Genomic DNA, 14,747 nt, shown 5'->3' with positions numbered 1-14,747 from the left:
TTGGTAATTAACCATTGTCATTTTATAAAGATGAATTTTCTCCTCTCCTCCAAGTGTTTCCTGGGCCAAAATCATTTGATGTGAAGAGCCTTCCTTGCTTATTTCCTTCCCTCCCTCCTGCCCTACCCCCATAAGAGTAGCGCCATTTCTTGTGCCATATGTAGAATTATGTTTCAGCAAAATCTAACTTGATGGAGTGAATCATTCCTTCAGTCGAAGCTTCTTCTTTCACTTAACTCTGCCCAGCACCTCCCTTCCCGAGCTGTAGTCCATCAGTGCTTTACAGTGCCTAGTGGCATGCTTTACACTGGGGCATTTTATAGGTGGGGACTGATGGTGGACGAAATAGTAGCTTCCCAATCCAAGCAGTAAACTCTTGTCTGTAATCTGTGCATCTTGTGACAGGAATGATGTGGTCTGAGTGTAAGGAGCTCTGGCTGGAAGGACCCAGGGAATACATTTTGCAGTTGTGGAATGTCCTAGACTTCGGGATGCTCTCCATCTTCATTGCTGCTTTCACAGCCAGATTCCTGGCTTTCCTTCAGGCAACAAAAGCACAACAGTATGTGGACAGTTATGTCCAAGAGAGCGACCTCAGTGAAGTTACACTTCCACCAGAGATACAGTATTTCACTTATGGTAAGTTATCAGCTGCAGAGTCCTCTTTTGTCTCAGGAAGGGTATTACAAGCACATTTTGGAAGGGAGTGCCAATAAAGAGTATGTTTAGTATAAGATGCATGTTGAATGTGTAGAGATGGTAGAAAGAACATGAGCTTTAAAGCTGTATAAAACTAGATTCATATCATGGCACTGACTCTCCCTAGCTGTGTGACTTTGTTCAAATTAGTTTACTTCTCTGTGCCACAGTTTTCACATCTATAAAAAGGAGGTATTTCAAGGTGGGAGAAAATTACCTTTAAGCCTAACATCACGATTATGCTTATATATTCTTAGGACATGAAATTGTCTTTAATTGGGGGGAAAAATAGCTTGCTAAATTGTTTGATGTGGAAGATGAGTCCCTGAGAGCCTGGGTTAGAGGAGGTAAAATAATAAAAGGTGCTAAACTGCTGTAGAGGGAAGTGAACAAAAATTCAGCAGAGGCAGGAAATAGGAGCTAAAGTGACAGTGAGAATGTAAGCTTTGCAGAACCGGCAGAAATGCTGGGAAGGATGTTGTGCTCCTATGACGGGATGGAGAAGCCAGGCTTCTCTAAATCATGAGAGCAGGAGACCCCAGTGACATTAGATGTGCATGGTTACTGATGCCTTCCTTGCCCACTGCAAACCAATATTAAGCAATGTTAGCTTCCCTTCCCTTAAGGCGAAATTGGGAAGCCACAATTAGCAAATTTTCATATAGTTGCAAAATCTTAAACCTGGAAAAGATTTTAGCAATTATTGTCTAACCCTCATTTTACAGATAAGGAAACTCAGGCACAGAGTTTAAATGCGTTCTGATTGTGAGGAATAACTCTTTAAAGTACATTGTGATATGTACCAGCAGCGTGTTAACATTATTGAAGAAGGCTGAGTGCATGCTCTAAAATGAAGGTGTACGTTTTACACATTGTGAAATTTAAACACATTATCTCTTGTCAGCAAGCAAAGATTTTTATATACCAAGGACCAAATGAGCAAGTGATTACCACTTATAATTAAGGAAATAGCTTAGATTGTATTTGTGTGTAACATGTATGTTGACTATTTCAGTACCTTCTTACGTAAATTTACTTGTGTGTGTCTAATGACTGTCATCTGGAGGAATGGAAATTTGTGAATTTAGGCTTCACTCCTTACTGTGATTTTGATCAAGTTTTTAACCTTTCTAAGTCTTGGTTTCTGCATCTTTGAGAAGAGAATAATAACCTCAGATCCATAGAGTCATTGAAAGCACAGTGTCTGGTACATATTAAACATTCAATAAATGTTCATTTTTGTTGTTGTTGGGAATGTTGTTGGGACACTCCCAGTGTCTGGGAGTGACCCAGTTCTCACAGAATTAACCACAGAGTGTTTTGCTGGTATTCCAGGGAAACGAGTATCCAATAGTCTGCTGTGAACTTACTAAAGTAACCTTGAAAGGGGTGTTGGGGGGTCCTCATTTAGAATCTGTTGCCAAGATTTTTGCACCTCAGTAGCATTTTATACTTTCCAGGAACCAGCTGTGTTGCTCAGACATCACATTGACAGCACCGTTGTGATTCAGTGACATTTTCACTTCTTATAATATGACATTTTACTTGCATAAACTGTTAGATGACCTAGTTTTCCCATGAAATAGGGAAAAGAAGATTTGTGCCAACTGAGCCTATAGGATGATAAAATAGCCGGTCCATAAATCTGGTAACTGAGGGTACAAATCAGTCAGGTCAGTTGTTTTGTCATCCTGGACACAGTCTGTATCTAATGAAGCATTTTCACCTCTTTTTTCATCTCTTGTACTTTATTCTGCTTCTGCTCAATGTGAAGTCAGCTTTGTATCTTTATAATAGCATTTCCTCCATTAAAAGAAACCATATGAATGTAGAATTCATATGTTTCTGGTTTAACATGAAAAATAGTGCCTGGACAGTTCATTAAATGTAGAGTAGTTTCAATTGAGATAATAACCACCTACCTACAAGGTAGATCCTATTTAAGGTATTCCAGTAGTTAGCAATGAATAGAAAGTTCCATCTTTAATCTCTCTCTCTCTTTTCTTGTAGCCAGAGATAAATGGCTCCCTTCTGACCCTCAGATCATATCTGAAGGTCTCTATGCCATAGCTGTCGTGCTCAGCTTTTCTCGGATCGCCTACATCCTCCCTGCGAATGAGAGCTTCGGCCCCTTACAGATCTCTCTTGGAAGGACTGTGAAGGACATATTTAAGTTCATGGTCCTCTTTATTATGGTGTTTCTTGCTTTTATGATTGGCATGTTCATACTTTATTCTTACTACCTTGGGGCTAAAGTAAATGCTGCTTTTACCACGTAAGTAAAACATTTTACAAAAAAAGGTAGGATGAAGGGAAATTCTAACAAGTCTAGATGAAGCAAAAAAATTTTTTTCAATGATTGTAATAAAGATGTTTTTAAGAGCAGGAAAATAATCCATTAAACATAGTTAGTGCCTCAAATAACAAATGTTAGCGAGTACGTGGAGAAAAGGGAGCCCTCGTACACTGTTGGTGGGAATGTAAATTGGTGCAGCCACTGTGGAAAACAGTATGGAAGTTTCTCAAAAACTAAAAATAGAACTGTCATATGATCCAGCAATGCCATTCCTGGGTATATATAAGAAAAAAACAACAAAACTAATTCAAAAAGAGACATGCACCCCAATGTTCATAGCAGCCTTATTTACAATTGCCAGGATATGGAAACAAACTTAAGTGTTCATCAACAGAGGAATGGATAAAGAAGATGTGGATGGACTTGGAGTGTGCTAACTGAAATAAGTCAGACAGAGAAAGACAAACCGTGTGCTATCACTTATATGTGGAATCTAAAAACTACAACAAACTAGTGAATATAACAAAAAAGAAACAGACTCAGAGATGTAGAGAACAAACTCGTGGTTACCAGTGGGGGGTGTAATAATCGGGGGGGGGGCGGCTAGGAGGCACACACTATTGGGTGTAACATAGGCTCAAGGATGTACTTTACAGCACAGGGAATATAGCCAACATTTCGTCACAACTGTAAGTGGAATATAACCTTTAAAAATTGTGAATCACTGTGTTGTACACCTGAAACTTATGTAATATCGTACATCAGCTATACCAAAAAAAGAAAAAAAGGAAAGGGATGGAGAAAACCTAAGAAAACAAAAAACAAAAACAGTGCTTTTGTGAGATTACATTGCTCCAAAGGCTTATCTCTTTGAGTTTAATGAATGTTTGATCACAGAGTGGATCAAAACTCAGGGAAATCCTAGATAAAACTAGCTATTTTAAGAGAATTGGGTAGCAAATTTTTAATACTGGATATCTCTTACATTATGTATGACATTAAATTTAGTTTCATCATTTTGTAGCCATTACTATTATTTCAAAAAGAAGCATTGGCTTTTTTTTTGACTGCATTGGGGCTTCGTTGCTGCGTGCGGGCTTTCTCTAGTTGCAGCGAGTGGGGGCTACTCCTCGTTGTGGTGTGCGGGCTTCTCATTGTGGTGGCTTCTCTTGTTGTGGAGCACGGGCTCTAGGTGTGTGGGCTTCAGTAGTTGCAGCACACAGGCTCAGTAGTTGTGGCACAAGAGCCCGAGAGCTCAGGCTCAGTAGTTGTGGCGTTCGGGCTTAGTTGCTCCGTGGCATGTGGTATCTTCCTGGGCCAGGGATCGAACCCGTGTCCCCTGCACTGGCAGGTGAATTCTTAACCACTGCGCCACAAGGGAAGTCCCAGAGCACTCGCTTTTATGTTAATGTATCATTAATCAGTACAGGGAGTTGAAGAAGAAGAAATTATAGTTAAACATTGTACCGTCCACTATACAGTAGTACCACTTCCTTCCTTTGATCATACTGGCGTCTGCACTGGAGGCTTACCTTCCGCATGAAGTCTTCCTTGAATAAGCTTTTCTAGTTATTGTCCCTTTAATTTCCCTCAGCATGGAGAAGTCCACATTGCCAGATTCTCTGTCACCCATTGCTGTTTAGCGGTCAGGGAGGCGGGCCCTCCGTCTGTACTGTGGTCCTTCCAGGTGAGGAGATCAGAAGGTCCTCCGTGCCTCCCTTTGTACCCTCTGTGCCCTGTAATGCCACAGCTGAAAACAAACTAGACCTTCAGTAAGTTCCCTGTGGACTAAAGTAGAATATCAAGCCCTTCCAGGCATCTAAATTGTTTTGAAATGAATTTTTCCAAGTAGTTAATATAGAGCAGATCGTAGGGATGAAAGAGAACTGAAACTCACTTTATTGTAATGAAAAAAAAAATTCTGTTTGAACCCAGGGGGAAGGACAGAGAGATCCTGCACACAGTAGTACCCCTTTGACCCCTATGAGAACTCATCTTATACACTACATTTCGTCACTGCTTTGTGTGAGGACCTGGCAACATGATACAGTGGAAAGACCATAGGCTGGAAAATCAGGCAGACCTGGCTGTGAAAGCAACGTCTGCTCTTTTCTAGCTGTGGTCTTTGGTTAAGTATCTTAACATTTCTCAGTATTAGTTTCTTGTTTTTAAAATAAGTATTATAGGGGCTTCCCTGGTGGTCCAGTGGTTAAGATTCTGCGCTTCCACTGCACAGGGTGAGGGTTCAATCCCTGGTCAGGGAACTAAGATTCCCCCATGCCCCGCGGTGAGGCCAAACAAAAAAAGCACAATAAGGTTTGAATCAGGTCATGGTAAGGATATGGAAGGTAATTTATGTAAAGCCTCTCGCCCGTAGTAGGAGCTCAGGAACTGCCAGTGTCCTCTCCTTTTCCCTCTCCCCCTCTCCCCACACCTGTGCATTCTCGGTAATCTATATTCCCAGCCTTAGAGGTGGGAAGGTTTGCAAAGGAGGAGGAGGGAGTGGGGACACTTTGAGATGCTGTTAAATTCACGGCAGGAACAAAGAGGCTAATAGTCTTTCTTATTCTTCCTTTAGCATCTGTGCTATAACATCACATCATCAAATGTTTCATAATCGAGAGTAACTCTACAGGAACAGGAACCTTTCTATTGAACCCTCTATCCCCAGGGTCTAGCACAATGTCTAAAACATAATAGGTGCTCCATCAATATTTGTTGAATGATTGAATTAAGCTAGTACTAAAACCTACAAATCTATAAAATTGTTGTTTAGCATCTGTTGTAACAAACCAAAAAAAGTACTATTTCCTTGGAAAAAAAAAGGGCTTACTTTGGAACCCTCCTTTTTACTGGAATTCTACATGTGTAACTGTTTAAGGATTATTCTCATGGTTCACAGATCAGTAATTACCCCTCGGTTATATGACAAAACCAGCCAAATTCAGTCGGCATAGTTCATTTAAGGGATACAAGTAGGTAATTAGTCTGGGGAGGGCTTAAGTGCTAACTGCTGTGATGGAAGAATCAGGAAGTAGACTATATAAATTAAGGGAAAAGAATAGGAATCTTTAATTCTGTTGCCTTCTCTTCACTTCCACTTAAGTAAAACTTTTAGGTAGGTAATATATTCTTGTGGCGAAAAATACATGTAGAGCAGTATCTACAGTGAAGAGCCTGTCCCCTTCCTCAGCCTTGGACACCAGTCTCTTAGTTCACCTTAGGTACAGAGGCAATGGTTTCTTTTGGTTACTTTCAGAGATGGTTTTTGCATAAGCAAGAATATAAGAATTTGTATACCCCTCTTTGTTATTAAAACAGTAGACTATTTTACACTTGTTACATCTCATTTTTTCTCTAATAATATATCTTGGATATCATTTCATATAAACACATGAAGCCAGATATGTCTCATTTTTTCCCCAGTGGCTGCATAGCAATCCATTTATAGATGTACCAGAATTATTTACCCACTCTTCTATTGATAGATATTTTGTTAGTTTTCATTCTTCCCTGCTGCCATGCTGCAAGGAATAAGTTTGTACATACTTTTTTTGGAAGTGGGTATATAATTTTAATCCTAATCTTGTTCTACGCCAGAAAACTTGACTTAAATTCCTAAACCACATACAAAATCAAACCCCAAACTTCCATCCTTCTAGGAAAGAGGAATGGGTATTGGGGCATGACTTCAGCTTTCCCCTGCCAAGCTCAGAAAATTTTCACTTGATGATAACTTAAAGAAAAACTAGGTATTGGCACCATTTAATCACCAGTTCCTAAAAACCTGAGAGAAAATTTTCTATTAAATATTATAACAAAATTGTTATTATCAGGGTATTATGATGATAGTTTAATACAATAGCATTTTACATCTGTGCAGTATTCAGACCTTAACTTGTTTTTGCTTTTGACTTTTTCATACTGAAAACTGTTTATTTATTTACTTTGTACCTTATTCTTTCAACAGTGTAGAAGAAAGTTTCAAGACTTTGTTTTGGTCAATATTTGGGTTGTCTGAAGTGACTTCCGTTGTGCTCAAATATGATCACAAATTCATAGAGAATATTGGATACGTTCTTTATGGAATATACAATGTAACTATGGTGGTTGTTTTACTCAACATGCTCATTGCTATGATTAATAGCTCATATCAAGAAATTGAGGTAAATCTGCTTCCTACCCACTGTGTCTGTCCTTGCCATTTCGTTCTAATAGCACACTGCGTCTGCTTTTGTGCCCTGTGCTGGAGCTCCTGCTCTTGTCAACAAAGAGGCTTAGACCAAAGCAGGGCCTTTCTCTGTGTTTTCCATCTGGATAGGTGGTAATACACCTTCTAGTATCTTCTAGGAGCACAGCAGGGTCCTCATGAATTTACCATCATTCTGTCTTCTCTCAGGGTATATTGCTGAATTAGTGTCTAGAAGAAGTATTGGCCATAGGGAAATTATTCTCTCCTACGTTGGCCAGCCAACCATCTGAAAGATCCCAGTAGAGAAATTACTAGATGCCTGGTAAACTTTGATGATGTTCTTTATCTAGTCAGGATTTTTAGTATTCTAGAAATCACTTTATTTTTGTTTGGGATTGGGCTCGATTTGGTGCCTTTCTTCATCACTGTATATATGTTTTCTTATGTACTCCAGTTTAGTGTGCTGTATCTCTTTAGTGCTTTACTGTTTGTTAAGTCCATCGAGTCTCTATCTGTGTTTTAGCAACACATAAGATAGTGTTCTCAAAGCAGAATTCAGGTCCTCCAGAGATGAAAACTTGTACTCTGAACACCTGCTTGGGTGTAGTAATGGCAGACTGGGCAGTGTGAAATGACTGAGCCAACTTCTTCCAATCATGGACCGGCTCCGTTTCTTCTCTCCATTCTTCCTACCAGATAGAATGTTTATGCCACCACCAGGGGGCAGCCCTGAGGATAAAAGGAGATTAAGACAGAAATAGGCCACTGAGGGCCTTATGTGACATTTGAGTACATATGGCAGACACATAAACTCTAAAGTGCAATTCATCTGAATGCTGCTGTCTTTTTCCTTTGCCCTTTATAATATGCTGTGTCTACAACCTGGCTTGGACGGGTGTAGATGAGGAGGGGAACGGAGAACTATTGTTGAATATGCAGAATTGGAGGGGGTGGGGAGGGAGAGAGGAATTAATCTTTTCATCCTTCCTCGACCCTGAATTTTTCTTGTGCTTATGCTTTGTTTTTTGGATAGGGGACAGGAAATTCTGGTTAAATTTCAGTGGGTACAGACAGAGGCATATGGAAGAGAAAAAAATGTTAAATATCATGAAAATTATATTACTTAGAATATTATATAGCCCAGTAGAGATTATATGCAGATAAATGTATATATGCCACTTTTGTATTTCAAAAGCATAATGTATGTTCATTGTAAGATCCTACTGAAATCAATTACTAGAATTTTTAGTTTTTAAAATCAGTTGTTATATTTTTTCTGTTTTTGTGACACAGGATGACAGTGACGTAGAATGGAAGTTTGCTCGCTCAAAACTTTGGTTATCGTATTTTGATGATGGAAAAACATTACCTCCACCCTTCAGTCTGGTTCCTAGTCCAAAGTCATTTGTTTATTTCATCATGCGGATCATTAACTTTTCCAAATGCAGAAGGAGAAGGCTACAGAAGGATATAGAAATGGGAATGGGTAACTCAAAGTCCAGGGTAGGTATCAAAAGCTTACTGAGACCTGAAGATAAATGTTTTGTCTTTCTCCTTGTCTTTTGACGTTTGTTCAATAATTTTTATGTGTGAACTTAGAAGATGTTGAAAGTAACTGTCCATTCCATAGTCTTTCATAGACTAATACTTAATATCTTCATAATATATCAAGAAGTCACTTAGTCTATGCCTTGTTTTTGGCCAGAATTTCATGTAAACTACCAAATTAGAAACAAACAAACAAAAAACTTCTTTAACTTGTTAAAAGTAAACAGAAAAGTTATTGCTAGAAAACACTTTGTTTTTTTTGTGTGTGTTCCATGCTTCTCAGTTGTTATTCTGAAGTTAAATAGTTCTCTCCTCACATTTTTCTCTTGGTTGTATATATAGTTCACCACCAACATATTATTCTTATTTGTAGAAACCCTTTATTGGGCTAAATAATCTTTTTTCCTTTAATATCATAAACTTGATACAGGCTTAAGAGCACCCCCAAATATTAACCATAAATGCTCCCTTTTATAAATAATCAAGAATGGTTTGTTCTTGAGTCATACTAATTGAGTCATACTTTGATTTTAACAAAGATAAGTTCCATGCTAGCACTTTAGTATCAGGAACTTAATTTGCAGAGGTAGAATTGGTATAGGAGATAGAAAGATATTGGCAGAACCTCAAATAATAGGGAGTGAAGCAGACAGGAGCAAAATTAAAATATAATTTTGCCTAAAAGTTGTGAAAATGGAGCCCACAAGATAGCAATGTTACCTCCATAAGGTACATATTTTTTCTCAGTTGATGCTGGGGAAAAAGACAGGGTTAGTGCAATTTAATTTCTCACTTTTTAAAAGAGATGTGCATTTCCAAGATTTGTAATACTTTACATCTTACTCTTTAAGAAGGTAGCCTTTTAAACCTTCTTTGTTTGACCTGAATATGGGCTTTTAAGGCTCTTAGGTTGCAAGACAGTGATTGGCTATGATTTCAAATAATATCTCACTGTATACAGTGAGAAGCCACATAATGTAAGGAAGAGAGCCTTGGCATTAGACCTGGGTTTCAATTCTGGCTTAAGGCTTATTAGAAAGTAACACGGATAAATCACTTCATTACCCTAAGCCATAATTGTCTCACCTGAAAGAGAGAAAACTTCACAGGGTTATTGTGAGGAGGATATGAGAGGCACAAAATTCCAGCCTCAACAAATATCAGTGCCCGTCCTCATTCACAGTTTACAAAGTGCTTTGCCGTACATTTGAACCTCATGCAACGCTGTGAGGTAGGTATTATTATTCCCATTTTATAGATAAGACCACTGAAGCCATTAAAACAACTCACCTATGCAAGGTCACAAGAGCTAGCCAGTGTGGGGTAGTCGTGGAATTGGCGTTTTCCAGCCTCAGAGGTCTAACTCTTTCTGCTGCACCTGGCTGCCTCCTGCTCAGCAGGTGTGGCTCTGGCTTGGTTACTGCCCCACCTCCGCCCCACGGGCTGTGCCTTTAGCTGCAGCTTAGCTAGCGTCTTAAAGGGGTTGGGTTCTAATTGCCATCCTGGGCAACTCCTGCTACTGCTGAGATGGACTTTGTTTGGAAGGCAGTTTGTTTCTCTGGGGATTGATTATTATTCTCTGAGTCTTTATTATTTAAAAGGGAAGCTATTCAAACATGGGAACTCACAGCTCCAGCACTTCACACCCTCAAGTTTTCTTTCTGTAGGCAAATGATTTCACTGACATTTGACTTCATTCCTGATACTGTCATAATGTAGAAGGGGAGAAACTCTAACAGGTTAAGAGGAGCACATTCAAGTTGGCTGTGGCTATAAAAAACAAAACAAAACAAAAAACCAGCTTGCTCACAGGGATGTGAGGGCAGCAGATGTGCTCTGTTTAGGGTGTCCTCTCCTGCCTGTATTGCAACAGTGGCAGGAAGAATAGCTTTCTTCAGAGACGTTGCTGGAAACAGAAGAAGGTTGAGCACTGATCTTTCAGGAGCCATGCCGCTTGGCTTCCTAGTCTCCCCATATCTGGTTAAAATCTGCCATTTGGGGACTTGCCTGGTGGTCCAGTGGCTAGGACTCCGCGCTTCCACTGCAGGGGGCACAGGTTTGATCCCTGGTCAGGGAACTAAGATCCCGCACGTGGCATGGTGGAGCCAAAAAAAAAAAACCCTGCCGTTTTGATTTTATTTCTTAAATTGTTCATGGAACTGTTTTTATCTCTTTAATCTTATTAATCTTTATAGATACTCTCTGTGTCCTGAATTTAGTAAACATTTGGAGAAATTATGTTTCTGCTTTTCTTTTTTAGAGGACAGGAAGGAACCTCAAGAAATCAATCTAACGTTTACCTCTAACCTCAGTCAACAGTCAGAGACTGACCTCTAGTGGCAAATAGGAGAATTAACTTTGTTAGCTGAGGTTTTCTCCTGCCACAGTCGAAAGAGGACAAAACCGGGAGGATCCTTACCTTTAAGTGCCACTTCCTTCCCTTCTAGTATCCCACCGCTTCCTAAGTTATGATGGTGGGAAGACAGGTGGTGGAGTGAATACATTTTCTTGGATAAAGGGCCCCGCCTTTGAATCACACTGTATAGGTAGCAGCTTATCTGTGAATAAGATGCAGGCCCTGTTCACATATGTGAAGGGTAGACAGTAACGACAGTCTCCTCTTGCTTTCTGTTCTTACCCACTCAGAAGTTAAACCTTAAAAAGAGAGAGAAAAGAAAAGAAAGCCAAAATACCTTAGTCCAATTCTCTCCAAAGTGTTGAACCTGGCACAGTGTACTTCCAAGATACTTAGGAAGACGTTTTGTTTTGCTCATGCTTTAGGATTACAAAATACCAAATGATACCCTATACCCTCTGAACTTGTAGTGTGTAACTGTTCAAGTGTAGGAAAGGAACACAGGCTCAGGAGCAGATAGAGTTGCTTCTGTGCAATTTCTCCTTCTAGATGCCATGAAGACATTTTGATAAAGTGTATAAGGACCCCAGGAACAATTATGTTTAACACGAGCCAACTTTTTTTTTTTTTTTTTTTTTTTTTTTTTTGCGGCACGCGGGCCTCTCACTGTTGAGGCCTCTCCCGTTGCGGAGCACAGGCTCCGGACACGCAGGCTCAGCAGCCATGGCTCACAGGCCCAGCCACTCCGCGGCATGTGGGATCCTCCCGGACCGGGGCACGAACCCGTGTCCCCTGCATCGGCAGGCGGACTCTCAACCACTGCGCCACCAGGGAAGCCCTATGAGCCACCTTTTTAAAATATTTTTTCAGTTAAACAGTTCTATTACAGTACATCTGTCCAACATTTTGATAAATGTGAGCGTGTTGCTCACATTAATTTTTGCCTTTGGAAATATATGAAGTCATTCATAAAACTCAGCTTCCACAAAATGTCCCTCGGAAATGTTGACTCCAGAAATGTTATCAGGGAGAATAAAGTAGATTATATTTATGATTTACAAATAAATGTATTCTAATTTACTAGGCTAATTGTATTTTTTCCTAGTTAAACCTCTTCACTCAGTCTAACTCAAGAGTTTTTGAATCACACAGTTTTAACAGCATTCTCAATCCGCCAACACGTTATCAGGTAAGCATTCATTAGACATATCTCTTTATCTGTATGTAGTTCCACATATGTCTCTGTGTTCATGTGTGTGTGTGTGCATGTGTGTGTGTGTGTGTGCGTGAGAAAAGTGAGTAGATTTATATTCTTCAGTTCTTCAGATGTGCTATGAGGGTAGAACAGAACAGAGAAAATGGTATGTTAGAGGGCACTTTAGAAATCAGAGTCCAAGTTCTTCCTCTTCTTCTCCTTCTTCTTCTTGCTATTGTTTTGTTTGTTTGTCTGTTTGATTGAGGAAGAAGAGTTCCTTTGTGATATTGAAAGCAGAGTGTTGCCACAATTTCCGAAGATCACTTTCATACACCTTGAGCTGGAGAAAACAGTGGGAGATGTGGTATATTAGGAAAATAATTTTCTCACAGTACAAAAAAACCTGGTACATTTCTCCAGATAATCTGTTTTTCAAATGGAATCTTAGGCTGTACTGTTGCATCAGTACTACTTTAAAATATCTGTTGTGCTTTGATCTTGGATGTGACATTTCAACACTATTTTCTGACTCAAAAGAGGGTATAGTCCTTCCCATCTGGTTGATCACTTTGACTACCAAATCTTTAGATTTCTGTTGAGTACAAGATCACAAGAATGAGGACCAAAGAATTTATAACGAATGGTAATGTCAATTAATGGGTATACTCCTGTTCATGTGATTTTTTTGGAAGCAGCACATTCTGCAAAATTGCTTAGCACACTGACTGTCAAAGTCTTACTTTGTAATGGTTACGTTATATCCCATTATATGGTTGTATTTAATTTATCAGCCTTCTATTGATGGAAATAGAGGATATTGCCAATATTTAGCTATTACAAGCAATACAAGTAAGTAACCTTCTATACATGATATTTGAAACGTGCAAGCCTATAGAATTGCTGGTTAAAGTATATGTGTATTTTAATTTTTTAGCTGTTATCAAACTGATTTTGATGGAGCTTGTACCAATTTATGTTCTTTTTTTAAAAACATCTTTATTGGAGTATAACTGCTTTACAGTTTCTGCTGTATAACAAAGAAAATCAGCTATATGTATATATATATCCCCATATCCCCTCCCTCTTGCGTCTCCCTCCCACCCTCCCTATCCCACCCCTCTAGGTGGTCACAAAGCACCGAGCTGATCTCCCTGTGCTATGTGGCTGCTTCCCACTAGCTATCTATTTTACATTTGGTAGTGTGTATATGTCAAAGCTACTCTCTCACTTTATCCCATCTTACCCTTCCCCCTCCCCATGTCCTCAAGTCCATTCTCTACATCTGCGTCCTTTATTCCTAAATGTATTCCTTTATTCCTGTCCTGCCCCTAGAACCATTTTTAGAGCCTTTTTTTTTTTAGATTCCATATATATGTGTTAGCATACGGTATTTGTTTTCTCTTTCTGACTTACTTCACTCTGTATGACAGACTCTAGGTCCATCCACCTCACTACAAATAACTCAATTTTGTTTCTTTTTATGGTTGAGTAATATTCCATTGTATATATATATACCACATATTCTTTACCCATTCATCTGTTGCTGGACACTTAGGTTGCTCCCATGTCCTGGCTATTGTAAATAGAGCTGCAATGAACATTGTGGTACATGACTCATTTATTTATTTAATTATTTATTTATGGCTGTGTTGGGTCTTTGCTGCTGCGCATGGACTTTCTCTAGTTGCGGTGAGCAGGGGCTACTCTTTGTTGCGGTGCGTAGGCTTCTCATTGTCATGGCTTCTCTTGTTGCGGAGCACGGGCTTTAGGCGCACAGGATTCAGTAGTTGCGGCACGTGGGCTCAGTAGTTGTGGCTTGCAGGCTCTAGAGCTCAGGCTCAGTAGTTGTGGCAAGCAGGCTTAGTTGCTCCGTGGCATGTGGGATCTTCCTGGGCCAGGGCTTGAACCCATGTCCCTTGCATTGGCAGGCAGATTCTTAACCACTGCGCCACCAGGGAAGCCCACATAACTCTTTTTAAATTATGGTTTTCTCAGGGCATATGCCCAATAGTGGGATTCCTGGGTCATATGGTAGTTCTATTTTTATTTTTTTAAGGAACCTCCATACTGTTCTCCATAGTGGCTGTATCAATTTACATTCCTACCAACAGTGCAAGAGGGTTCCCTTTTCTCCACACCCTCTCCAGCATTTGTTGATTGTAGATTTTTTGATGATGGCCATTCTGACCGGTGTGAGGTGATACCTCATTGTAGTTTTGATTTGCATTTCTCTAATAATGATGTTGAGCAGTCTTTCATGTGTTTGTTGGCAATCTGTATATCTTCTTTGGAGAAATGTCTATTTAGGTCTTCTGCCCATTTTTGGATTGGGTTGTTTGTTTATTTGATATTGAGCTGCATGAGCTGATTGTAAATTTTGGAGATTAATCCTTTGTCAGTTTCTTCATTTGCAAATATTTCCTCCCATTCTGAGGGTTGTCTTTTCATCTTGTTTATGGTT

General features: G+C 39.6%; 1 protein-coding gene across 1 annotated transcript in view; it reads left to right on the top strand.

Annotated features, from left to right (window-relative positions):
* TRPC3 (transient receptor potential cation channel subfamily C member 3) overlaps window positions 1-14,747 on the top strand; it is an 81,520-nt gene that overhangs the window by 43,741 nt on the left and 23,032 nt on the right. The window contains exons 6-10 of the mRNA XM_060088902.1: window positions 406-639; window positions 2,710-2,974; window positions 6,966-7,161; window positions 8,481-8,690; window positions 12,197-12,280. Coding sequence (XP_059944885.1) covers window positions 406-639; window positions 2,710-2,974; window positions 6,966-7,161; window positions 8,481-8,690; window positions 12,197-12,280 — 989 coding nt within the window. The remainder of the gene's footprint in view (window positions 1-405; window positions 640-2,709; window positions 2,975-6,965; window positions 7,162-8,480; window positions 8,691-12,196; window positions 12,281-14,747) is intronic.

This window comes from Mesoplodon densirostris, chromosome 1 (genome assembly GCF_025265405.1).
Source record: "Mesoplodon densirostris isolate mMesDen1 chromosome 1, mMesDen1 primary haplotype, whole genome shotgun sequence".
Lineage (NCBI taxonomy): Eukaryota > Metazoa > Chordata > Mammalia > Artiodactyla > Ziphiidae > Mesoplodon > Mesoplodon densirostris.
This window is presented reverse-complemented; position numbering and strand designations above follow the sequence as displayed.